At 41.6% G+C, this 26,238-nt stretch overlaps 1 protein-coding gene across 22 annotated transcripts in view; it reads left to right on the top strand.

The window, feature by feature from the left end:
- FOXP1 (forkhead box P1) overlaps window positions 1–26,238 on the top strand; it is a 377,944-nt gene that overhangs the window by 198,335 nt on the left and 153,371 nt on the right. For 19 of the 22 annotated variants that reach the window (XM_064433062.1, XM_064433035.1, XM_064433036.1 and 16 more), the window contains one exon: window positions 16,758–16,939. In XM_064433062.1, coding sequence (XP_064289132.1) covers window positions 16,769–16,939 — 171 coding nt within the window. In that variant the 5' untranslated portion in view covers window positions 16,758–16,768. Of the gene's footprint in view, window positions 1–6,604; window positions 6,728–8,091; window positions 8,114–9,179; window positions 9,202–16,757; window positions 16,940–26,238 lie in introns of those variants that run through there. The other 3 variants (XM_064433039.1, XM_064433045.1, XM_064433048.1) reach the window with 3 other exon arrangements.

Genomic DNA, 26,238 nt, shown 5'->3' with positions numbered 1-26,238 from the left:
TTGAAAATAGCTTTTGCACATCCTGATTTTGTGTGCTGAAATATTTTGGGGTTTAAGTTTGTTATTTCATTTTTTAAAGTCTTCAGTGGTTGCATGTTTGACATGGCTTTGTTATCCTAGATGTTATGTTATGATCTGGCACACAGAGCATTAATTCCTTTATCAGCTCTGTTTCCTTTACAGTTGTTCATTTAATTGAGCTCCTCTGTGTATTTTGCAAAACAAGATGCATTCATTATAACTTGCAGACCTCTGATAGTATTATAACATGTTTCAGAAAAATAGCACTTCTGTAGATAGTTGTGGAAGTTTGGTGTTTGGTTTATTTTTCAGATGATGGGAGGAAGCAGTAGCAGAATTCTTGCATGCATAATCAGTCAGAACTTTCCAGAAGCTCTTTATTCAAGTTATTTTCTTTTAAAGCTGTGTTTATTCTAAGAATTCGGCTGAGGCAGTTGAAATATGTGGCTGCAGTGGGGAACAAAATACACTGTATGTTTTGTTACTCTCCTTGTTCTGCTTTGACTTGTGCAAACAGTTTTAATCCAAAGGAAGAGATCATACGGTCTGTGACTGCGGTATCGCACAATCCAGTTTAGGGTGCAAATTACCCTCTTATGGTACATCCTGACATTGAATAGTCTTGTCTGGAATAGGCTGTAAATAGACTGTATCCTTCTCTTTCACAAGCCCTTGGAGCAGGAAGCCACATGCCTTAGCTCTGCAGTGTTCAGGAGCCAGCACATCTGTGGGACCATGCACCTGCATGCGGCTGGAGATGTTCAGACAGTGTCTTCAGTGCAGATTTTGAACATTAAACACTCATTTCTGGTTGCAAACGGCCTCCACATGCTGCCAGGGGTTCAGCACCAGAAAGGCCATTTCCTGGAGCACGGAGCAACCTCTGCCAAACTTGGCAGAGCTTGTGAAGGACCCTCCCAGGCCAGGGCTGAACAGCTGGTTCTGGAGAGGTCACGGGGCCACAGTGCTGTTTGTTGGGAGGCTTTCTGTTGCATTGGCATTGTGCATGAAAAAGGTATGGGCAGCCACAGGAGTGTTCAGGATTGTTATTGGCCAAGGCAAGCTGGAGAGGCTCATATGTCCTGCAAATCCTCTCTGCTGTTGCCTCTCCCTCTCCCAACCATGGCTGATGGTGGGTTGGAGGTGGGCATTGCTCTTTAGCCATGGGTGAATGCCGAAGAAGGCTTAAGAACTTGGTTTCCTGCATCCTGACTCAAAAGTAGGCATGTGTGCTTTTTTGGGGGAGTTAGAAACAAATTGGTTTCGACAGAGCTTTTTTAGGGAGTTTTCTCAGGCACAGGATGAAATTTTGAGGTGAAAAAAAAATCACGCTTCTTTTCCCGCTTCTCTATTGGGCCAGTGTGGAGAGGACCAACTGTATTTTTGGGTGCTTGGGATCCATGTGTGTGGCTGTTGAGGAACATGTGCTGCATGTACACATCTCCTGCACTGAAATGTGATGGGGTGGAATCCTTGCTCTGGACCGAGACTGGAGCTATTCCTGGGAAAGAAAACATCAAGAAAAAAATGGGGATGAAGGCACCTCTTCTGTCCCGCTTACTCTGTTCTGGCTAATGTGAACTGGCATTTTGGGTGCTTGGATAGCGTGTGTGTGTGTTTGTGCGTTAGGTTACCCACCAGTGTGCACAGACACATTTGGCTTCCCTGATGCATTGTGCTGTCCTTGCTGTAATCTGAGAACCACAGCCCTTGGACAGGGCAAGGCAAAGAGTCCGTCTGTGTTTCCACAAAAGCTTAGCTAAGTGCATTTTTTTATATTGTGTTATGGGCCTGATTCTTGCGGGGGGTTAGATGCTCTCCGTTGTGGATGCCCAGTGTTTTTGCAAGTCACCCTGCTCAAAAGTTGGTGGTTTCAGGGCTTTTTTTAAGGGGAAAAAGCATTTTTCCATTTGTTTCTCCATAGACTGAAACAGCTAAAGAGCCTTTGCTTAGTTTTCCACACACAAGGCACACACTGATGGGAGCATGAGAGGGACTGCAGGTCTCGGAAGGCTTGAAGTGTGTGAAAACAAGGAGTCCTAATGAAAAGGGTTTTGCAATTTAATTGTAGTGGGTGTGCCTTTGTTTGTGCAAAGAAATGAAAGTGCTGGAGGCCGAAGTGCTTTCTTTATCCTCAGAACAGGGAGCAGTACAAACTTCCCTGGCCAGTTCTGCCAAGGTGCCTGAGACCTGCAAGTCCCTGCACAGAGCTTTGGCTCTCTGCTCGCTGGGACCCCATCCCACAGATTTTGAGTCTTCAGCCATCCAGCCTTGCAGGGCTCACCAGAAATACCATGTTTAGCATGAAGAACCTTTCTCAGGTTCCTGAGTGCCTTTCCTCTTAAGGTGTTTGTTCACCTCACAGATTCACTGCATTTGGGAAGACCCTCATGTCCTTTGTTTTGAGAGTCATGACTTTCCCTGGGGATGGATCTGCACATCTCCAAGTAGCCAGTCTCCTGCTTGTTCAAGGCAAGGGGCTTGTTCCTCCTGCCCAGTGCCTTGTTAACCCCTTTGGAGCACTCCATGAATCCCAGTCTGGTGCCAGGGGGCCAAATGCCCTGCTCCCTTCTGCATCAGCCTCCTGAGCTACCCCGTGCCCCACAGCAACACGATCCATTTTAAATAGATGCTGTTTGCAGCATCTTGGACTTGCTGTGCGAGGATGAGAAATGTTAACATAAATTCTTTAAATAACATCTAGTAGTGTTGAATGCACAGAATTATAAAACATTTTTATATTCTGAGACTCATTTGCATCTTCGCATTAAAAACTGTGGTTTTCTTCTCAGGGAATGGTTGCAAGATCTGATTTGTTTTGAAATCAAAGCTAAATTTGTGTTCTTGCTTTCCTCTTTGCCCTTCATTTGACAAATTTTTCTTGTTCTATAAATACAGAATTGTAAACAAGGGCTAATCCTTAGCAACAACCTGGAAAGTTAACATTTCTCTCCAGCTCCTATTGTAATTAATTCAGACACTATGAATATGATGTGATTTACACATAATATTCCTAAGGCCAGGAGGTACTAATATCTTGTTAGAGAACTGAGGAAAAGAACATGCTTTTGTGTGTGCCATATAACATAATTGCACTGCATTTTCTTTCATGAGAAGATGTTTAAAGATGCTTTTTACTTTGCATTTGAAAAATGAAAGGCTTCTGCTTCTGCATTTGGCTGAAATTGTCTTAAATGTGTTTTCCCTCCTGCAGCAGTCAACATTGTCAAAACATTTTGCAAAGTACATTTTAATAATATGGGTTAGGACCATCATTATATTAATTTAATTCTCTGTGTAGGTAAATTTGTAAGATGCTTCCACTTTGTTGTAAAAGTTTTTCACAGTAAACATCATCTGTTTTCCCTGTGCAAAAAAGGAAGGGGATAATACAGTCAACAAAAGGATAAAATGCCTTGTGTAAAAATTGTAAAAGTTTAGCTTGAACAGTCTTTCTCTCATGGTCCATCCTTGTATTTTATTTAATTTTAATTTAATTTTGTTTTGTTCTGTTTATATTTGTTCAGGGAGTGTTTTTGTAGTGTTAATCTATGTAAGCCACATGCAGTTGAAAACTGCAACTCCCAAAAGGCTGTGATTAAAACATTATGGATGTGGCAAACCACAAATGCAAAAGGAAGTTTACGTTTAGATTTTCTATATAAAAAATATTATATTCAAGTTTTGTAATACCTTGGTATCGTGGTCAGCATTGCCATAAAAATTCTGTGTTATATGGAATGATACAATCTGTGAAGCATTTCCCATTATGTAGACACCATGTCTTTAAATTATAGCAATTTCTTAAGATTTTAAAGCAAAATGAGCTCTTAGAAGTGTGATTAATAGCAGGGAATGAGGCTAACACTGGGTCATCAGTGGCACTCCATTACAAAAAAGGTTGGACTAATAAAAGCATCCATCTATTTGACCAATAAAGCATTTGAATGATATGCTTATAGTTTTTATCATAGTGTAGTTACTTTGTACTGAATAAACTGTGATTTTACGTGCTGGAAAAGGAGCGTGGAACAGGCAGCGCGGCTGAGGTGAGAGCAGTTGTCTCAAGTAGGGAAATATCAGGACTTTTATGTGAAGCTTGATGTTTTCAGAAGCCTTCAGGTTGCAGTGTCTAAATTTTTGAAGCTGCTGTGAAATATCTAAATCCCCCATGACCCATGCTTGCCTGCCCACAGTCATTCGGTGAGGCTGGCCCTCGCTGTCCTGCAGGGAGGGGAGAAAGGAGGGTATTGTGTGTAATCATTAATTCAGAGTTAAAGTCCCCGGCAGCCCCAGACATCAGAAATACTCTGCTGCAGCACAGGAAATGGGGCAGCACTTCTGTTTTCCTGGTGTGCGGACGCCAACCCCGTCCCTGAGTCGCACCTTTCATCCTGCCTGCTATTATGCTGTCAACCTGATGTATTAAAAAATAGGCAGTTGCCTGAACAATACTGCATTTGGGTTTTATTTAAATACCTGTCTTATTAGTAGGTTGTACTGATTTCATGGTTTTGAGCCTTTTTTTTTCTTTCTTTTTTTTTTTTTTTTACTACAACAAAAGGCTAAACATTTTCTGAAAAAGAAAACCAAGGTTCTTGGCCAGCTGTGGATGTCCAGGATTGTGCTGTGAAAAAAAGTAACAAATATTCTAAAACTTGTAAAAAAATGATGAGGGGGGAGGCTTCTGGCCATCATGCTGTTTGCACATGAAATGGCAAGGGAGGGGAGATTAGTGCCAGGGCCAGCTGTGACCTTGGATGCTTCATAGATTTGAGACTGGGATGATTTTCCTCAGTGCTTGGCAGTGGGGCTGGTGCTCATCAGAAGGTAGGGGTGAACCAGGGAGGGACAATGGTGCAGCTGGGAGGAAAAAGGACCCGTGATATAGCCCACAACTACATCCACTAACCCCACCTGGCTGGTACAACATCCTAAAGAGCTTATTTTACATAGGAGAGGGATGAAGAGACCCATGGAGGTCCCATGCAGGGATTGTGTCAGGGCAGGAATGTAACCCAGAGCCCTGGATTAACCTCTACCATTAGCACCATCCATCTTCTCTCTCTGTACTTTAGATCTTTCCCGAAATTCGTGTTCAGGATAGACAACTTAGAGAAACCTCCCTGGAGGAACGCTGCCATAGGAAATTTCATGAGTGTTACAGGAATGAGAGATGGGGAAGGAAAGGCTTTTGGAAGGTGGCAGATCCAGGGGATTTGGGTGTCCTGAGCACCTTGAGGACTAAAGTCACAAAGACTCAGGGCCTAGAGAGGGATGTTGGGTTGGGGGCAGTTGAGGTTTTGGTTGCTAAAAAACATCCAAGGGGCTTCTGGGTTAAAAAAGAGGAGCTGGGGAGATCTACAAAGAGCAGAGAATGGTGATGGGAGGCAGAGGCAAGGGGCCTGAGGGTGACAAAGAGAAAGGAGAGGGAGAGGACTGAACCATGGCTTCATTGCTGCTGCAGGGCCCTGGCACGGCCATGGGTGTGTGTGTGTAAATTATTTGTGTCTATGGTTGTGCTGGGCTGGTTGGGCTGTGTCAAAAGCTGCTGTTTTGCTTGTTTGTTCTAGGAGTGAAATGAAACTTTTGTACAGCACCTTTTGCAGTTGTTTTTTTTTTTCTGGGTTTTCAATTGTTGTTTTTTTTTTTTTTTCTAATGCAAATGGATCTTTCACATCAGTGGTTTGGCCGGTAAATCTTGTTTTGTGAAACACTTTCAAGTGTTTTCAACTCCTTTCTTTCCCCTTTATCAGAACAGATGCACAGCTCTGTATTTTCCCCTGCTGCCTGTTGTCTTGAGGTTGCACAGCAAGACTGCAAAGGCTTTTTTGTTTGTTGTTGTTGAAGGGGAGGAAAAAACCCTCAATCCACAGAAGAGTTAACAGGATTTCACTTGATCTGCTCGTTTATGCAATGAGTAATGCGAGGTTGGTAACAGCAAATTGTTGTTTATAAGCAAACATGGCACTGTGTAAACAAGAAGGCCTGGTCCCCAACTGGTTTGATTTCATGGTGGTCAGCAGCTGATGCATGTAACGTACAACCTTTCTGCTTCTCGAAATGTCAGAAGAATGACTATTTGTTTGTCTTGAGTTCTTCCCAGCTGTTTACTCTGTAATGCATTTGCCTCAACCTTGATTCCCTAAGAGTGGCCCCTTTCTCCTCCCTACTCTGTTTACATTAGTCCTGCCCCGAGTGTCACCTATGAAATCTGTTGATTATTCCACCTGGTTAATGTTAAATTGCTCTTGCAAGATGATGTGTTTGTTCATAAACACAAATGCTGGGCCCCTTGTTTACTGTACCCATGGCAGCAATCAGTTATTAAACAAATATTGCTTTGTTTGCGGGTGTGAGCAGCAGTTTATCCTGCAAGGTCTGGAAAAAACCTTTAAATGCTGGGATTTTGATAAAGGAGAAAAAGGGGAGCTTGTCCCTGGAATGTGGCTGAAACTCACTTTGGTTTGCTTTGCTTATCTTTAACTTGGGTGAAGGGGCTAGAAAGATTAGCAAGTTGTTTGGTTTTTCCAAGAGATTTCCTTAGTGTAATGATATCTATCCAGTTGTTTGCTTTTTTCAGAAGGGAGAGAGCACTCCTGCAAGACGACTAGCACAGCGGTAGACGGCTGATGGCTAGAAAATCCTGCATGGAGCAAACAAGGAGGTAGAAGGTCTAGGATAAAGGTATAGGGCTATGAACCAGGTAATCACCCCAAAAGTACGGCCTCTTGTTCTATGTCATTTGGTCGGGGGCTTTTCGGTTTCTCTCTTCTCTCATGTCAATTTTAATTGATGCATGTGCCCTCGATGGGGTTGGAAAAGGCAAAGCTTTCAGCTTTACTTCTGAGGAGATCTGAGGAAAATCTGTTTTAGAAGCAGAGCCGTTTGAATGGAGAGAAAATACCAAATTTAAAAACGCGCTTTGTTGCTCCTCCTCCTGCGAGTGAGATGACGGAGCTGCTTTTCTTCTTTTTATAACTGGAAAACTGCGTTTACATCTGCTAATTTCTCTGTGCTGCCTGTTTGTTCTTTGGTTTCTGGGAGTCCTAATTAGAGAGAGCCATCCTGGTGGTTGTTGCTTTTGGGTTGTTTTGAAAATGAGCAAGAAAAACTTGCTCACACCATCTTTGTTTTTCAAAATTACTGTTTGTTATTGTTTCTGAGTGGGGCTTGGATTTCAAATGCCAGGCAGGACCTGTTAGCACTAACAGTAAATGGCTAGGGCTTTTCACACAAAGGGAGTAAACCCTCTTTGAGTGACCTTGAGAAAGAAATGTTAACTCTTTCTGTGTAAAGGTGTTGTCTATTTCTGTATATATGAATTAATTTGTTAAAATGTGAAGGGGTTGTCTGTTCCTTTGTATGTGAATTCATTTATTAAGATATCTTGGATACACATTCACGGAAAGGATAAAATGAAATAATTGTCCTCTTCATCCCTTGGAAGAGAAAGCAAAAAAATACACATAAAAATGTGATCCCCTGTATTTCCTAGTTTGCATCAGTGATCCAAACATACTGCTCATTTGGGCTGCTGGAGCAGTGTCAGGGCTGGAGGGGAGCTGGAGGTACCTGAAGTGTGTAAGTGGACAAGCTGGTCATTAATTGACTCGTGTTACTGCCATGAATCAAGTTGCTACCTTGAATTGTTGCTACCTTGAATGAAGTGAAAATGGCATTGTGCAGAATTGTTAGAGTTGCACCTGGCTTTGAGGTGGTTTTTGACTTCTGGAGGCTGCTAGAGAGTTCAGATATGCTTTAATGGAGATGTGCATGGAGGGTGGGAGTCTAATTCATCTACAGCCAGCACTTGGTAAGAGGTTTCATGTTATCTTGTTGGAGCAGTGCTGCTGCTGTCTGGCACAAACTGACTGTATTTACTAAATGCAACTTTGGTCTTTTATTTGGTTGAACAGTCACCTGTTTTTCTGTGAGGCAGACTGCAAGAGTTTGTGATGCAAGCTCAGAGCAGTGTGCATGCAAACAAATAAGTCCTGGCTGTGAGAACAGCCCTGCAGTTTCTGTTCCTGTTCTGCACAGAGCGGCAGGGAGCCCCACACTGCTGTGATGCCTGGGCTGGGATGAGCAGGTGGGTACCTCCCCAGGGACACCGACCACAGGGACAGCACCCAGGGGACTCTGCACCTCACCATGCTGCACTGGTGACCTTCCTTCTGGAGGAGTCACTCCTCTGGTGCCGTGGTACTCGTGTCTGTGTGGTAGCAGTCATGGATTCTCATGGTACAGTGAACTACGGCTTCTGGTTTGGCTTGGGGCTTTTTTTGGCCACTTGCCATTCCTTTCTTTCCAAATAAACTATGATCCTGGTGATGGTAAGGATGATTTCTGTCAAGCTCACGGCTGAAAGACAGCTCTCCCCAAGAGAGAGGAAGGAACCTCACTCTGCCGATGATGGTATGTAAATGATTACATCATATTTGCCAGTCACTTGGAAGTGGCCCAGCTCTAGAGCTTTTATGCATCTATGGCATGAGCTTCATGCTGAATATGGATTTAATAGCTGTCAAGCTGAGAGGCATAGATTGAGATAGAGCTGGCTTTGCAAAAGGGGTGTATTTATCCAAGGTGAGACTGGGAGTAACTTCTGTGTGCATTTGTAAAATGAAGGGAGAATGCAAAAATCTAATTTGAGGAAAGTTGGATTGTTCATTATCTGTCTAATGCTTTGGGTGTTACCTCATGGAAGGGAGTGAGACCTGTTGTCTTCACAGCTTGATGTGTTTTAGTGGCCTGGTTTTTCATGGGGACCAGTGCCAGCTTTTTTCAATAGAGCAAATGGCAAACTTTCTAATGTGTGCTTCAATTAATTCTTCTTGGATTGCTCGATCTTTGTTCTTACTGATTGTGGTCAGAAACACCCTCAGCAGAAGAGACTTCCTTAGGGGTAACTGCACTGACTGGTTCTCTGACAACTTAAGTTGTTTGACCATGATTTCACAATAAGTCAGTGTGGCACAAGTGGGATTAGGCTCCTGATTCCCCTTCTCTTCTTCTCACCACAGAAGTCTTAAATTTCAGCTCCTGCAGAGCATCAGTCAGCCTTTCACTGAGCTGCCTCCAGATGATTTCAGGTTGCTGTGGCCCCGATGATAACGCGCTGTTGCTGGAAAGAAGGGACCCAGGCAGCGTGAGCCATGCACCCCAACAGTGAAAGAGGTTATGCCATTGCATATAGTTAAATAATTTAAAAATTGTAGCAGTCTTCTTCTAGACAGGAGCTGCCATTCAGGAGATCTGAGGGTGGCAAGAGGACATAAATGCATAATAGGAGGTAAAAAGCCAGGCTAGTGACCATCGTGACCCACAGGCAGGAGTTTGGGCAACCTGTGTTCTTCTTCTGTTGGCCAAGGTGTTGTACTCCATCACTTTTGGAAAGCGTGGGCTTTTCATTCACTGAATTTAGATGCAGCTTCACATTTTCCTGCTCCTTGCTTTTACTTCTGTCTCCTTTCTATGGCTCTGCATCACCACGTAGCTCTACCCCAGCGTCAGCAGGGCAGGGAGGGGGAGCAGCCCTGTGTAAAACAGGTGCCAGGGCCGTGGCCCACAGGGATGCTCCAGGAGCAGTGTGATTTGTTTCCCTTCCTGAGGAGGCCAGCACATCACCTCTGCCATGTGATCAAGTTCCAATGGCCCAAGGCTTGGGATGAGTCCAGCCGAAGTGAGAGCATCAGGAGGCAGAGCCAAGGATATGCTGAGGGTTATCCCATTTCTTCTGGACCCTTTATTTCCTAAGCACTAAATGAAATTTCAGATTTTAGATATGTCTAGACATATACAGTGCACGATAAAGTTGATAATACATTAATCATTTTTAACAACAGGTAATATGCATAATTTATGGTGTTACAGTGCTATCTTTTTTGATATTTATGATGGATAATGCTCAGTTTTTGCCCTCATATTACTGCTTTAAATTATACCACAAGAAAATTAATGAGAAAGTAGATTTATGGCTTTCATTTGTTTGTCAATTCGGAAATTAATTGGGTGTTAATTTTAGCCGTCCCTCATCAGACCAGGTCTTTAGTATGTGTGCATTACTTTGCATTCATTGAAGCCTACCTCCCATTTACTGTGGGTCACTAGCTTTGCATACATTAAAATAGCCCTCAGGCTCATTCTCTTGATTACTTTTTGAACTGCCATGCATTAGAAAATTTACGCCTTTCTGTTATAATTATGAAAATTCTCTATTGGAAGATGGTGCTTGCATAACAGCAAGTGTACAGTCTTGCTCGGCGATGTAAGATCATATAGCAAATCCCAATACGTTTTTGTTCTAATCCTAGAAAATAGCACTCTCGACAATCTTTGTTGTGCGAGTTTCATCCTTTGAAATTTCAAGGATCCATTTTAATGCATTGAATTACCTCTTTAAGCTGAGGAAATATCAAAGGATTTCACCTCGTCGCTGTCTCTTTGTTTCCTCTTTCCACACATCCCGTGCGCGTTCCTTCCCTTGCCTTGCTCCAGGTTTGCCTCTCCTCCTCCAAACCCCGCTGTCAGACGTGACTCAGCATCACTTTTTAGGACAGCAAAGCCTGATTTGCTCTGTTTGCTACTATTTTGGTTGATTCCTAAAGATGATCCTTAATTGCACTTTGAATCCCCTTCTCCTTTCTCCTACTCCTGCACAATTCAGCAACCACCAGTAGTGTGTAGGCGAGTGGCCTTCGAAGGGGTAAGCATGAAGTTTTATCCAAAAAGTACCCTAATGTACTGACAGTTGATCTATAGTTAGTTAGTACATAATTATACCTAAAATACACCCTGTCAGCAGGATAAATGACGGCTACTGAAAACTCTAAAAGCATGACGGGTGTTCACCCATCTGCAATGACGAGAGCGGAGGGGTTTGTAAGTTGAGAAAGGCTGGTGAGTTCAGCATGATCTGATTTAGTTAAATCATGCCATATGTTGGGATAGCTCTCTCTAATAGTCGTGCTAACCACAAACACAGGCAAAGAGAAGTCATCTGGTCCACCTGGCTAGTTTGGACTTCCCTCCCCGGCGTTATTTCTGCACTTAGCATGGTGGCAGCCCTTGAGCCGCTCATGTGAAGCTGGCTGATTCACAGTTAATTGTGACATGGTGTAATTTAGTAAATGAGCAGCTGAACATCTGTACGCCTTCCCCCACGGCACATCAAGCCTTACCTTACACAAGGCTTTTAATTTCCACTAGTGAATCCTTTTTCTTTTACTGAACTCATGGATAGTGGGATGGTGCTGCTGGCTGCTTCGCCAGCCTAGGCACGGGGTGTCAGCTGGAGGAGATGGTGTTTTGGCATCAGCTGGGGGACATCAAAACATGTTCCTGGAAAAATTCACTGCTGGTAGTGGGATGTGGAGCCTGAGGTGCTTTCCCTGGCAGGGCACTTGCTCCAAAGATACCAGGACAAAAAGACACCACCTGTGAGTGGGGCAGAGGTGTCCTGGGAAAGCTGTCGGGGTCCTCGTGTTGGATCACGCAGTGCCAGGCTGGTGCTGCAGGGTGTTTGTCCCTGTGCTGTGGGGAGGCAGCAGCTTTGCTCCTGCTCTCTGTGTTCCTTGCTGGTCACACGCCGGAGCGCGTTTCGTTTTCAAGAGGTAAAATCCTGTCTTTGCGGCGTTACGTTGTTGTGGAATTCTTCCAAACCGTGTTTGGGGTTTTTGGTTTTGTTTTGTTTTTAATAATTACACGGATAAATGCTCTAAAATTATTCCTGAGCCTCTTCTGGGGAGCTGCTTGTGATAGATAGGTAGAACTTTTATTTATAAACGATGCACGTATGGATAGAATGTGTGCTGGAGAATTTTGGGCTAGATCGTGTGATTTGATCACTCACTTAAAACTGATTTTAGCATTGACTCTTCTGCCTATAAAAGTAGAAATACATTTTATAAATCTGTGTTGTGTTTAATTTACATGTCCTTTCATGGCTGGGCCAAGTTCTTTAAGGGCATTTATTCTGCTTCATATAAATAATTGATCAGCCAAGTTAATTTACTTCTGCCTGACTTGGTCAACCTTAATTAACTGCCCTGGAATAAAGACTGAACTTTTTGTTAGCTTAAAATCTTTCACAAATGTGGCAAAGAAGGGTTGTATTATGACAACATTTTTGCTCTAGCACTGATCCCAGGGGATATAAATGCCTAATGATCTTTATGTGCATATATGTATTTGTAAACACCTCCAAGTACTAACATCTGAAATATAATCATGGACCTCAAAGAAACTTCGAAACATACAGGCTACATTGTGAATCTGTAGTCCATGCTAAGTCTGGAAGCATATTTAAACAGGGATTTTAAGGCCAGAAGACCCCAGGGATATTTTTTAAAGGTGATGATATGCTTAAAGATATAGATTGATGCTTATTGAGGAATCTTAAAAATGCCTCACCAGATGCCTCCATGTATGGTGAAGCATCTAGAGACATCTGAATATCAGTCCCTTAGTTTTTCAGACTTGGAGTGGGTCCTTATTCTGACAGGTGCTTCAGTCAGTAAATCCTCCCTCATGCTGACATTAAACAATGCTGCTTAGTCTTCAGAAACTATACTGGTAGCAGAATTGCAGCAGTGGCACACTTCAGCGCCCACCTCCTGCCTACTAATCTCCATGCTTAACCTTGCTCATCTTAATAGGCCAGTGGAGCTGAGATGTGTATCAGCAGCATCTGGTCTTGGTGCTGTTATGGACTTTATGGATGCATTTTTAATGCATTAGCAAAGAACTTTCTCAGAATTAAGATTCCTTTAGGTTCTTTTTTTTTTTTTTTTTTTTTTACCTCAAAACACTGACACTGGAGTCATCAGAAAGATTATTTTGATTCAGGTAAAGTTCACATCTGACCTGTGTTTTCTCAAATTTGACCCTGTCCTTAAGAAATTAGTTGTCCCCTGCTTTTTTCCATGTAATCTGGAAGATAATTACCTCTTGTCCTCCTGTTGACAGAGTGCCTTCTTTAGATTTTGCTTCACTGAAATTTTGCTCTGTTTTGCTCTTGAACATAACATATTCACCAAAGAGATGGGCCCAGCTGTAGGGCTTTGACTTTGTGTTTGACTGTGCATCAAAGCTAGAAAAAGTTCTGTGCAGGTTAAAATGGAAATCTGAAGAAACTGATCACTCTTCTGAAATTTTTACACCAAGCCTACATTAATTCAGAACAGTTCTTTTATTATGTGCTCCTTGATTTCAGGATAAAGTTTCACAAGCTGTTGTTGGTACTGCAGCTTACCTTTGGTCCCTTCATAGGGGAAAAACATTTTGTGTCCCTTTTAATAATTCAGAGTCATTCGGTATTCCTCATAACATGAAATATCATAAATTTTTTCTACATATAGAAAACAGAAAAATACTTAAACTGGTAATAACCCAAATATTTTAAGCACTAAATATGCATTTTTCTCTGCAGAATTGATAAGAGAATAATTCTGCTTTCTAGAACACATGAGATAGACATGGACTCTTCTACCATTAAATTTCTTAAGTCAGAACCAGGTTTCCTGCCTGTCATGGAAGTAGCTGTGGAGTATTATTATTTCTTATAATAAATCATTATGCATAACAGCTTCTCCAGCACTGTGTTGGTTGTATTCAGACCAGAATCACGGTTTGTGATACTTCACCTGGAGTTTCAGTTCAGTTCCCACAGAACCTAATTATGTTGCATAAAGTCAACCTTGCTTTGCATTTTTCTTTCACAATTTTGAATGACAAACTTCAGTAATAGGCTCCTGTAAGTTCATCTCCTCTGTGCTGGGAAAAGACAATTATCTCAGCCATCCTCGGTGTACGATCACCTCAGCTCATTTAGGTGTGCTCAAAAAGACAAATAATAATCATTCTTGCAGAAAGCTCTCACAGGTTGATTTTTCATGACATGACACTTAATGATCAAACCAAATTGTGATTATTCATGTCAACTCACATTTGACTTCAGTGATGAAATAAACAGTTTTATCTTTTTTTCCCCTTGAAATACCAGTTTTCTATCGGAGGTATTTTAACAAAGTGCTTTTGTTTTGTACAGGTATCTAGTTTAAGTTACATAGAAGTTGACTGCTTATAAATTGGTGGTTTTTTAAAAAAAAAATTGCTTAAAGATGTTCACGTCTGCTTTTAAAATAATTTTTGAAAGTTTAAGCATGGTTCCTTAGCAAACTCTCTTTCCAGCTTTATTTCTTTAGTAGCTGATGCCAATTCTGCTGGGATCTGTAGGGTGGTCTCAGCCAGTGGAGGGGCCATGGCTCCTGTGCAGCTGAGCTGGTAACTGGCTGGGGTTTTTCAAAAGGTAAAGCAGAGCATGAAATTTGTCATGGTAAAGGTTCTCAAGAACTATGATCTTTTTTCTAACCAAATACAATAAATAATCCATCTTTTTTCTTAGTCCTATAGGTTAGAAAAATTGTTGCAATTTCTACTGTTTTTTCTTTCCAGGACCATTTTGCAGTCCTAGAGACAATAAATAATTTCTTGACCAGTTTGCTTGTGAATTATTTTCTGTGTCCTGGAGATATTTCGCTCAGAAGGGCAAGCCAACAAATCGTGATCAGGCAGTGATGGATCTGCTCCTCAGTGGTGCACATTCTTCTTGCTGCTGTCAGAGCTTTGCTTGGTGCTTCCTCTGACCCTACTGCTTGTTTATCCAGGTTCTTACTTCCCATTTGTTGCCTAGAAGTGCTGGAAAATGAGATGTACTTCTTTACTGTTCTGGCACATGGATTTTAACATCCCTTTACACCACAGTGGCTGCTGGAGGCCTCTTCCACCAATTCTTGAGTGTGTCCTTCCTCCATCAGCTTTGGTCTGTGAGATGGGGACATGCCACCCACCATTACTGTCATGCTCCAAAACAGTCAAAGGCATGAGTTTATCCCTCTAATCAAATTTTTCCTGGTGGTCATCACTCTCTTCATCTGCTGCTGGGGTAAATTAATGTAGTGCTCCATTTTCTCCAGTAGAGACCTGACTCCAAATTTGGGTGGAAGCAGAAAACAATGACATCAGTTCTTTCTTTTTGATTTGTCAAGGGGTAAAAGAGGTAAATCCTTTTTTTAGCAGTGCAGCATATAAAAATTGCCTGGTATATCTTTGAATGACTTGGGAGCTGTCTGTGGATTCTCACTCTTGTGTCTTCTTCCAAAGCAACCTGTGCCTTGCAGTCACTGCCTGGTGTGTAATCCAGCCTTGGCTGTTAGATGTAAACACTTATTTAGACCTTATCATGCTTATGGGCTTTCATTACAGAGCTGAAAATGAAAAACACACCATGCTTGGTGTGTATCAGAGCGGGATCATGTTAAAATCCAAAAGTATTTCCTAGTGGTGTTGGGAAAGCTGTAGGTTTGTTTAGATCTCTGGAGCTTTTACAGAGGAGTTGACAGAAGCTTTATGATGAGTCTCCAAGCCCCTTTTGTCCCCTGGCATAATTTGAAGATTTAACAAAACAGATTGAAAGAAGTTTCCATAGACCAGCTGAAATGTATTTAAATGTAATCAGATTGTTTGAATCTGTCCTGCTACCATCCATGTGCTTGGTTTACTGAGTTCAGACGGGTTCTTCCTTGAAGATAAAACATCTTCCTTGGCTCACATGTCCATGTTGTTAGTGTGGGGGTCGGCAGCGTGCTTGGGACACTCAGCTTGGCTTTCCATACCCATCTCCCCTGGGTGGGAAGGAGAGGAGGGATGGGCTGGTGGAAGCCAGACAGGTTAATGGTATTTAAATCCTGGAAGCTGGGGCTTTGCAGGTGGAAATACTTTTAAAACAAGTCATCATAATATCTCCGAGGTAGTGGTTTGCAGTTGAAAACTGGCATATGTGCTTTGTGTGGGGAGTCTTGTGCACCAGTGCTGATGTTTGATCCTGAGGGTGTGTAAATCCCAGGGGTTCTGGGGTGAGGAGGTGGGTACTCTTCCTCATCCTCATCCTCATTGAAGGCTTGTGACCCACTGATACTCTTGGTGAGCACAGAGTGCGAAGCACCCAGGGGCAGGCTGACACCAAGAGTCAGTAGAGAGGGCTGGCTGGAGGGAGCTGTGGCTGCTGAGATGATGTTTAGCCAGATAACACAGGAGGCTCCTCACTGTAATGCCATAAGAGCATCCAAATACATAGCCAAAAACTTGGCCAACAAGAGTACTTCTGTGAGCATTTGTAGCAGTTCTCCTGAAAAGAAAAGTGATGATGGTTCAGCGCATCCCAGATTAAGTCTAAATTGCTTCAGAGTAATAAAAGGTGCTAATTTGGCACTATTGTGGTATGAATGAAAACCAAAATAATGAATGCTCTGCTTCACCTCTATGCCCCTACACAGCATATATCACATTTTTGATATTGTCCATCATATGTTGCCAAGAATGACTCATCCGTTTCAAAGGAAAGCATCCAGATGTAACTAGAGAAATTTAATTATGGATTCTGTGTGTTCGTTCAAAAATATTTTTTTTTCTCTAAGGGAAAAAAGATGTTGAGCAAATAATACTATATTTAGAAGAGAACTAACTTACTAAAATTATAGCTGTACCAACGGATAAATAAACATAAACTAGTAGCATGAACCATTAATGAAAGATAAATCGTAAGAAGGAAAATGACATATGTTTACAGTTTTGGCAGGATTTAAAACAGGGCATGTCTCCTTATATACAGCAACTGTTTTAACAGCTGCTTTTTTTTTTTTTTTTTCCCCCTCCCCTCCCCTAAATTATTTCAGGTTTTTGAGTCATGATGCAAGAATCTGGGACTGAGACAAAAAGTAACGGTTCAGCCATTCAGAATGGAGCGAGCGGTGGCAACCATTTACTAGAGTGCAGCCTGCGGGAAGTGAGATCAAACGGCGAGACACCTTCCGTTGAAATTGGGGCTGCAGATTTAGCACATCTCCAGCAACAGCAGGTACTGTAAGATGCATTACAAGTTTCCTACCTACATGAAAAGCATGAAGCATTTAACCCCCCCACTCCCAAGCTCTTTGTACTTGCCAGGAAGAGGATGCTTTTAGGGCTTGCCTGTGACATTCTGTGTGGTTTTTGCCCGTAGGGGATTGCAGTCAGTCGTTGGTGTAAAGGGAAACCTTGGACTTCTCTTCCGGGGCTCCTTTTTGTAATCATTCCCTGGAAACACCCGAAGATCAGGGCTTGCTTCCGTTGCCTGAATGTGTTGAGTCTGGTGGCAGCGATTGGGTGAACTGCTGTATACAAATAACTGGTTTCCAAAATATGTCACTGGGTGGAAAATACGCTAACGTTAAGTTTTGTTTTTGCAACAAATTTTAATATAACCTAGCAACCTCTATCAACAGAATGTTTTCTATTAGTGAGGAAGGCTGCAGAGGTATCTGCTGCGCAAAATGTCAGAATAAATAAATAAATACATCCATGTCAGTGTTCCTCAACTCAGAAGAATCAGAACCAAATAGTGTGTTTTGCCTTGGTATTTTAATTAGTGTATTTTCTGGGAAGTGACCAAATTCACCAGTGTAAATTATCCGCATAATACAGTTTGGCTTTTTCTTTTCCCTGATAAAATTCTGAGGCCCTCTGAGGAAATTTTACACCAAAGTGCTGGGCATGTATCATTAATGTGTTTGGGAACAAAGGCTGCAGCAGAGCCATGGTGAATACACTCACGCCTAACCCTCACTTTCTCTAATGCAATAAGGATTCTTAAAACCTTTTAAATAAGCGATTGGCAGCTGGTTAAGACTCCCCTAAGTGTACAGTGATCTTTTTAGCAGGTTGTTGTGGAAAAGAAAAAAACATGTGCTCAAAAACAAAGCAAAGTGAAGGCTTGAGGAGGAGCGGGGCACCCCATTTGCCAACCTAAGACAGAAAGCTGCCATAATTAAACAAGTCAGAAAAATGGATGATACTAAATGCAAAGACTTTGGTTGTTTCAATCATTTCGTCCTACAGGTTTTTACTTGAAGTGAGAATACCATCAGTGAGAAAATCACAGCCATGCTGAATTCATTACTGCAGTAGTCACACAAAACCATGGATAAAATTTCAATAACTGCAGGCCACAGTTGAGTAAACAGTTGCACTGAAACTTAATTCCTGTTGACTTTTCCCTCATTCTTTGCCAGGGGCACATTCTGATTCGTAGTGCAAAGACAACAGGGGTTACAGCTTTGATTAATATAGGACAGTAGAAGAGGAGTAAAATATGTTCAACACAAAGGTCTCATCTTAAAAAAGGCTTAGTATCAAAATGAGTTAATTACACTGTGTTTTCCATAGGAGCACTATGGAATTTTCCAGTGAGGCTTTGTGCAGGGAGAAACAGGGAGGGGGGATCATGCAGACATGTGCACACCGTGGACCAGAATGGCTCAGACCTATGCTCCTCCACCACAATCTAACCCTGTGCCAGCCATCCTGAGGCTGGTAGCCATCCCAAGAGCTCAGGATGTCTCAGATAATGTTGTCACCCCGCATGTAATGGCTGGTGTCATTCAGCCACCCAATCAGTCAGTTGAGGAGTGGCACCCTTCATTCCCAGTCCTGCAGCCTTCCCCAAACAGTGCCCGGCACAGACCTGAGTGCTCAGGGCTGGGGATGGGATTGCCAGGCTTGGGACTGCTTTCACACAGCTCTGATTTTAGCTTAGAGTTTATTTATCCTCTGCCAGTACAGTGAATGTGGTTGGGGATCTTGCTTTTCTCCAAGTTCTTCAAAGACCTTTATGTTCTGTGTTTGAATTCTGCTGTTAATTGGTTTTGATGACTAACTTCTCCATGGAGTTTATCTCTTATAAAGCAAGTTGATTGCAAAGTTTAAAACAGTTATTAAATAAAAAAACGACCAACAAACCCAATCCTGATAACAATAAGAGGGTAATCAGAGCTAGCATAAAAATATCAACCTTGGTGTTTGGAAAACATTTTTAAACACTGAAAAGAAGAAAACCCCGTTGTTTTCAGACAGCTAATGCAAGCATTTACAGATACACATACAACATGGAGCATAATGTTTAGATGTTTCTCCGTATACAACATATGCTCTCAGGTCACTTAACAGAATGCGTTCTACAAAACACTCCTTCAATACAAATGAATGAGTTCTGAATTAAACAGCTATTTCTTAAGAGCATTTCATTCAAATCTTTTCATTTTGCCACCTGGCACTTGTTTTGTCTGGAAAAAAAAAAATCAGTGGTGGGTAGTTTGAGCTTTGCTGCTGTGGTTAGTTGTGTGTTCCCCTGATGAGCGTGGCAGAACAGTGAAACCTGCGTGTACAATGGCTTGTGAAAGCATCTGTGCTGAATTTAGGGTCACATTTTTGGTGACATTTATGAATTGATTAGGACTAATAGCTTTGTTAGTATGAGAGAGGAAAACAGAAATACTTGAGGGTTTTTTTAGGAAGCTTTAATGGGTTTGCAGACTTGTAAATATTTTACCATGGAAAAATATGGAGCACCACAGATGTTCATATGTTTGCAGGAGAAGTGAATGGTGTGATCACTCTTTCTGTGACTACAGGGAGGACTTGTAGGACAAGTTTTATGCTTCCCATGTCATGTTAGGGTGATTCTGCCATGCGAGGAGACAGAGAGTGATGTGATGCTCAATTATTTTAGCATTAGCAATCCCATAAAATGTACTGTTAAGCTGGGAGTAGCAAATGTGGGGATGAGTTCTGCTATTTATAATAAAGCCAAGTAACTCCAACTGATGTTTATGTCGGTGAAGTAAGAAAGGCAAAGCAATGCAAGCGACTCTTCAGGGACGCTGTGTCTGTGGAAGAGTTGAGTAAAAGTGGAAATACATATAGAAGTCACCCTGAAAAACAAAGTATATGGGAAAGAGAAACTTTTCTCATATTTTGGCACCTGCTGGGGGTGGGAGAGGTGGCCTTCCCACTGCTGCTGACCCCATGGGTGCCAGAGGTCAGCATCTCATGGCAATGATTGTCAGGATGTGGTGGAATGGGCAGGGGGTTGGTGACCTGCTTGTAAAGTCTGGGGCAAGCGTGAAGGTTACCTGGATCATTGTACTTCCTAAAGAGATGAAGCTGGGGTTTGGTGTGGGGTCAGGTTGTGAGGCTCAGGAGCTTTGTTCCAGAGTGCCCACGGAGACAGCACCAAGAGACAGAACAGAAAACCTGGGAGCAGAGTACCAGGCAGAGTCTGGCAACATCTCTTGGCTCTGAGGCATCATGAAAAACATCTGGGAGGTGTAGAATGGGTATTGGAGTGACCCACAAGCTGAAGGTCAGGCTGGGTGAGGGAAGCTTGGGCAGAAGGGATGTAATGATGGGGTGACTCCTGCCTACCAAGCAGTTATAAATAAAGACTCACAGGGACAAACTGCCTTTTAATGTTCATGATCACAGCTGTAGTTGCTTCAGTGGTTTCTGACATCTACTCAAATAGAAGGTTTGATGCCTCAGTCCTAGACAGTTCTTTTTTGTTTTTTTAAAGCTTATAAAATAAATATTATTTATTGCATTTTATTTTTATCCTCAGGACTATTCATTAAAGTGTTCTTCACGTTATTAGCAGTGAAACAAGACTATGAATTGAACAAAGAGAATGATTACAAAGTTGAATCCTGATGCAGAGCAGCAAGACACCAAGTGCTGTGTTGCATAGTGGCAGAAATACAAACCTCTCCACATCAATAGCCGGATCCACTTTGATACTGTAACTTCAAGTACTGCCCCACGAGTATAAAACTCAGTATCTTTGTCTAATCCAGAAAGCTTTTGAACTTTGAGGAGGTATGACTTTAATAGTAATTTGTTGACAGATTAGCTGCAGAGATTGCAAAGGGTTTATTTTGCACAACTGGCAGGCTCCTATCAGTGTTCTCTTAAGGAAAAAAACACACACTGCTGTTTTGCAATTGCTTGCATTTATTGACAAGCTGCGCTGAGCAGGCAGAATCGGAATGTTTGGATAATGTAAACCTATAGCTTGTCTGATGGAGTGTAGTGTACTTTTAGGTAGTGCATAGATTGCTTGATAAAAAGGGTTACAAGGTGGCCGTGTTTATGACAAACTGGAACAGAAATACAAACGCAACTGGTATGTGGAGAAAGGAGGAGGAGGTTTATGTAAAGAATTGTGGGGAAGTTTCTTTTCCTCACTTCGTCTTTGAGCTGTACTATACTGTAATTATGAAGTGTCACTTCAAGCTTTCTGAAGAATTTAGATAAATACTAGTTTTGCCATGTGTCCACCAAGTAAGGAAAGAAGGGGGTTTTCCCGATATATCCTGTTTGGTGCTTTTATTCCAGTAAATGTCTGCAAGTGAAAAATAAAATTTTGTTAATATATAAAATAAGGCCTGATAGACATAAGAAATTTGGACTAGATTCTGGTCTGTGCCCAAGTCAGTGCCTGCAGTTGGGCTGTTTGTGGTGTCCGTGTGAAGATGCCTTAGCTGGGCCCTTTGGCAGAGGTTGTTTCATGAAATGTTGAGATGTGAAGTGTTAGATTGAGGGAATCGAACTCCAGAGGGAATATGTGGGTTCTTCAGATTTTGTTCATGTTCAAAGACAAGGAAAATGTACGTGAAATGGGGGATTTGGTGTATTGTTGAGAGGCTGTATTAATTGGGCAGATCAAAAAGAAAATTTGACTAGAAAGGAATCTGAATATATCGCAGTGTAAATGAAAGAAATGCCTTTTTTTTTTGCCTTTTTTTTTTTCTGAATTGGTGAGTTTCAGGTATTTTGCAAACCTGTGAGGAGAGGTTTTAGACCACATCAGGAGTTTTACAGTCCCATTGATCATGATGTGGACTTATCTCTGTACAGCAAAACTGCTAAATTAGATCCAAGATAAAGTCTTTGTTTCATATTGACATAACTGGGTTAGACCAAAATTGTTTGTTAGACTTTAAGGGAGCGTCTGTGTTGAGTCATTTTGTCCAAAGAGACATAAAGCCTAATTATTAAACTGCTGTTGCTATTGAAGGAGCCATTTGAAAGTATAGATTAAACTCCATGCAGGCTATTGGATTGTGTCTGATTTTGTATTGTACTACCTTCATAATTGAAGATTACAACACGGTGAAAAGATGACTGCATTTGTAGAGCTTCTGCTGTTTCATCAGAGATTGTGAAAAGCAACTTTATGCTTCCAGTAACTTTGTGTTTTTTAACATTCAGACTTTTCCCCCAAGTTCTGCCATCTCCCAGCATTGAACGGAAGGTGACATGATGTCTTTTTAGTCATTCAAATCTAATAACTTTTAATCTGAAGGTTAAGTAGTGAGATATAAACTAAGAGACGATAATATCAATTTTATGTTCACTGAAGGGCACAATATACCTCTTTCTAGTAGAGGGAAAATTGTGCGTAAAATGTCTTTTGCTTTTCAATGGAAAAGCTGTGGCTCTGCGAGCTTAGGAATGAAGCAGTGCTGGAAAAATTAAATAAGTTTTAACATAGGCTGGCTACCTTGCCTGGGTTTTAGAATCAATGATTTTTTTCCTTAATAATTCAATTTTTAGATCAGTTGTCAATGAACCATGCTGAGAACATTCATGCAGCATTCTCTATCCTCTCTATTGCTAATGTCTTTGTTATAACTACTTATTGACACCAACAAGCCCTAAATTTTCTCTAACTGTTGAAGGGTAAGGGGAAACTACTGCTTAGTTGCACTTGCTGAGATTATTGTTTTCTCTTTGTCTTGGTTTTGTTTTATTTTGCTTCTGAGGTCTTTGATAAATAACTGCATAAACCTGAGTCCTCAGAGGACCTTGACATTGGCACCCAGAGCTCTGCTGTTGTGTGTGCAGGTACAAGCATGGACATGCAGAAGCTGGGTCCTTAGACATGTAGTCACCTGGGTTATGTGCACATCCAAATCCAGAAGTCCTCTGTAGGCTGTCCATGTCTATTTCTGTATTTATTTATTGTTTTACAATAGCTGCTTTTACTTCACCTGGTAAATTAGGATCAGGCAGTAATCGTTTAGGTTTCTGTGGGCTCTTTGAAGGGATGGAGCTTCTGAAATATGTGTGTTGGGTTGATTTTTAGCCTTGCATCTCTGTGAAAATTCAGCAGTGGTGTGTTTGTTCCCAGCTGTTTTCGTAGGTGTGCACTCTCCCCTTATATTTGCTTATGCTTACTCATAAGCAGTAAAGTTCCACAGTCAGGAGTGCTGTTTAGGGAAAGTCTGCAAAGGAATGCTTTAAAGCTGTTAGCCAGCACGTGTATACACTGCAAAAGGCTTCCAGCAAGCATCAGATATGAATTAAAAGTCTGTTTCAAGTGATTGATGTTATTCAGATTATTAAAGACTGTTCCTCCTCCACTGATCTTCATACTTTAAGGGTTGTTTTATAAGTGGTACAACCACTTATTTGTAGCAAATACATACATATATATATATATATATCTCAAACTGGTAGTGTACCTATGAAGGTGTAAAGCAGCCTTTTAATTCACAGGGAACTGCTCCTCATAGTGGCTTTTAAAGTTGCAAGATGCTTAAGCATGTGCCTAAATGTAAGTGCATGACTGGTCTGATTAAGGTCACTGCTACGTCTCATGCCTGTAAAATTAGGAATGTGCTTAAGTACCTTGCTGAATTAAGGCTTAAGTAATTTCACACTAATAAGAAGTTGCATGGATTGCTGATATTTTAGAAGTAATTTAACTTTATTTGGAGACATGCTGCATGCAGGGAGATTGTTTGGCAGAGCCTGAGGAGCAGCAGTGGAATTGCAGCTGTTTTCAGTAGCGTAGCCCCTGATTTCAGTGGAGTTTTTTCTGACTTAAAAACATTTAAATAAGAACAGAATCAAATGCCATGGTTTCCTGCATTATGTTCAGGGGAGCTCCACTGGGTATCTCAGCAAGTGAGAAGAATGTTAACAGTACTGTTGTAATTTATAACAGTGATGTTGTAAATAAAGATTGGGATATGAAGTAAAAATGCAGAAGTTGTGAATGCTCTTCATGAGTTTATTTAACTGCATAGCACCCCATTAATTAAAAAAAAATTAACAGAAGGTATCTTCTGGAGGCTTAGTGTAAACAGTGACATTATATAATGACAGTTTTGTAGGATAGTGTTGCTTGTTTTGTTGCTGCATTCTGTATTTTGTTAGCCGTGCTCCCCACATTTTCAAAACATAAACTATATTTGCAACCTGTTTTAAATAGTGCAAATATATCTCTTTTTCCCCTATAAAAACTACAGATTGTGTCTGTGGAGTGTATAGTCTCAGACATCCCTGAAGCCTGGGGCAAGTGCCAGGTTTATTACAAGTTGGGCTTTTCAATTTATTTTGAATCATATTTCTTCTTTTTCTTTTATGGGTTTTTGTTTGCTTTTTGTTTTGTTTTGGGGTTTTTTTCCTTTTTTTTTTTCAGGCTACTGAAAGTAGGGCTGATGAAGTGAAGGTTGAGGAGAGTTGGGCTATTTAATCTCTCTGACAATGTGTTGTAAAACTCATCAGTGCAGTTCTCCCCTTTGCCCCCAGCTCTCAGAGCGTGTTCCCAGGCAAACCAAAGAGAAGGATGCAAGAAATGGATATAATTCCTTGTGTTCTGTGTGCTGACCTAATACTGGTTCTCATTTAATGACCACAGGATTGAGGACTGGGATGGTTACAGACAGAAACATCGCTGGGCATGCAGCTGCATGCCTGGAGATGGGTCATTTCTGCTTGGTAGAGCACTGCAGTTCCAAGTTTAGGTGACCTCTTTTGATCAAGCTTCAAGGCTGAACTAATTCTTATATGGACTTTAGGGGCCTTCTTACCTTATGAAATAGAATAAGCAAGTTTTTTGAAAGGATTTAGTTCCTTTCTAGCAAGAGGCATCGTTATCGAGGGGCACACCACAAATGTTTCAAATTTGGAGATGCAGAGCAAGGTCACAGTTTGCCTCCAGAATCTGAAGTAATCAGGATTTTATTTCAGATAAAACCTCTGGGGCTGATACTTAGAAAACACAACTTTTAACTGGCATTACGCAATTTGCTATGGGTCACTTAGCCAAATATTTGTGTATGGGTCTTTTTTCTTCTTTTTTTTTTTTTTCTTTCTTTTTTTTTTTAAGACTTTTCAAAGTTCAGGTGGGATTTCAGGCTTTAACAAACTCTACCTGGAAATTAAGTGCAGGAAGGGAGGGGGAAAAAAATCTTGTCTATTTGAGCTAGAGTGATCACAAGCTGAAAGAATGTGGTTGCTGTTGGCGTGCTCAAATCAAGTTTTCCTTAAAATTTCCTTGTTATTATCACCAATACTGAAAAACGTCTGCCAGGAAAGAACTGCAACACCAGTGAAATGTTGTAAGACCACTGACTGTCTGACATTCTTGCTTTTTTCCTCCTTTTTCCAGTAATCAGTGAGATACGTGCAGAAATAGAGTAAGGTCCCTAGCTGTTCCCAAGGACTGTGTGGGCAGAGGGTGGATCTTCCCTAGTACCTTCTGGCATCCTGAATCAGCAGCAGACCCACAACTTTGGGAGGATTTGGCTTCTCTCTCACGGATGAAGCTGGAGCATTTGTGTTCTTAAACCATCACCGTTTTGTATTTCTGTTTCCACATAATTAAGTGATTCACTGAAGGAGAAAGGTCAGACAGGCACAGGGAAGGAGAATGGAACTTGTTAGAAGTAGTGGGGCCCAGCATCTTGCTGCAAAAATTAGAAACAAGATGGAACATAGTTTTTCTCATGGATAAGAAAGCATTTGGAGTTTTCAGATCCTCCCCGTCCAGCCTCAGCAGTCTCCAGGAGAATTCTTCTGGCCTCTGCTTAATGAGAAACTTGATCTGCAGATGAGCTCACCTAGGAATAGCTCTGGTTTTGGGGAGAGTGGCTGCAGTTTATCTTGACTTTGTTGTGTTGCATTGCATACCTGCTCTCCTATGTCATCCCTCTTCTTCAGGCTCAGAGCAGGATGGACAGGTGTGTGTGGAAAGCAACTGCTCTGGATTTTGTTGGAAAGCTAAAGTTGAAAGCATCCAGTGTGCTGAGTGTGCAGGTGTGGGAGCTCTGTGTTTGGGACAGGGGTGCTCTGTGTCTGGTAGAACCCCCAAAGTCTCTCCTCTGCAACAGCTGGCTGTGGCATTCACTTGTAGCTGTAGGTAAAGTGCTTTCTGTAAGGTCACAGAGAGGGTTTGGTACACCTAAACCTCCCCAGTGCTTTAATTTAGTGCCTGTTCTTCTCTCTCAATAGCTGTGCTGCTTTCTTCATCCCAGACATGGTATTTGGGTAGCA

Source organism: Passer domesticus, chromosome 9 (genome assembly GCF_036417665.1).
Source record: "Passer domesticus isolate bPasDom1 chromosome 9, bPasDom1.hap1, whole genome shotgun sequence".
Taxonomy (NCBI): Eukaryota; Metazoa; Chordata; class Aves; order Passeriformes; family Passeridae; genus Passer; species Passer domesticus.
Note: the sequence above shows the minus strand (reverse complement) of the source record. Positions and strands in the feature narration are given on the sequence as shown.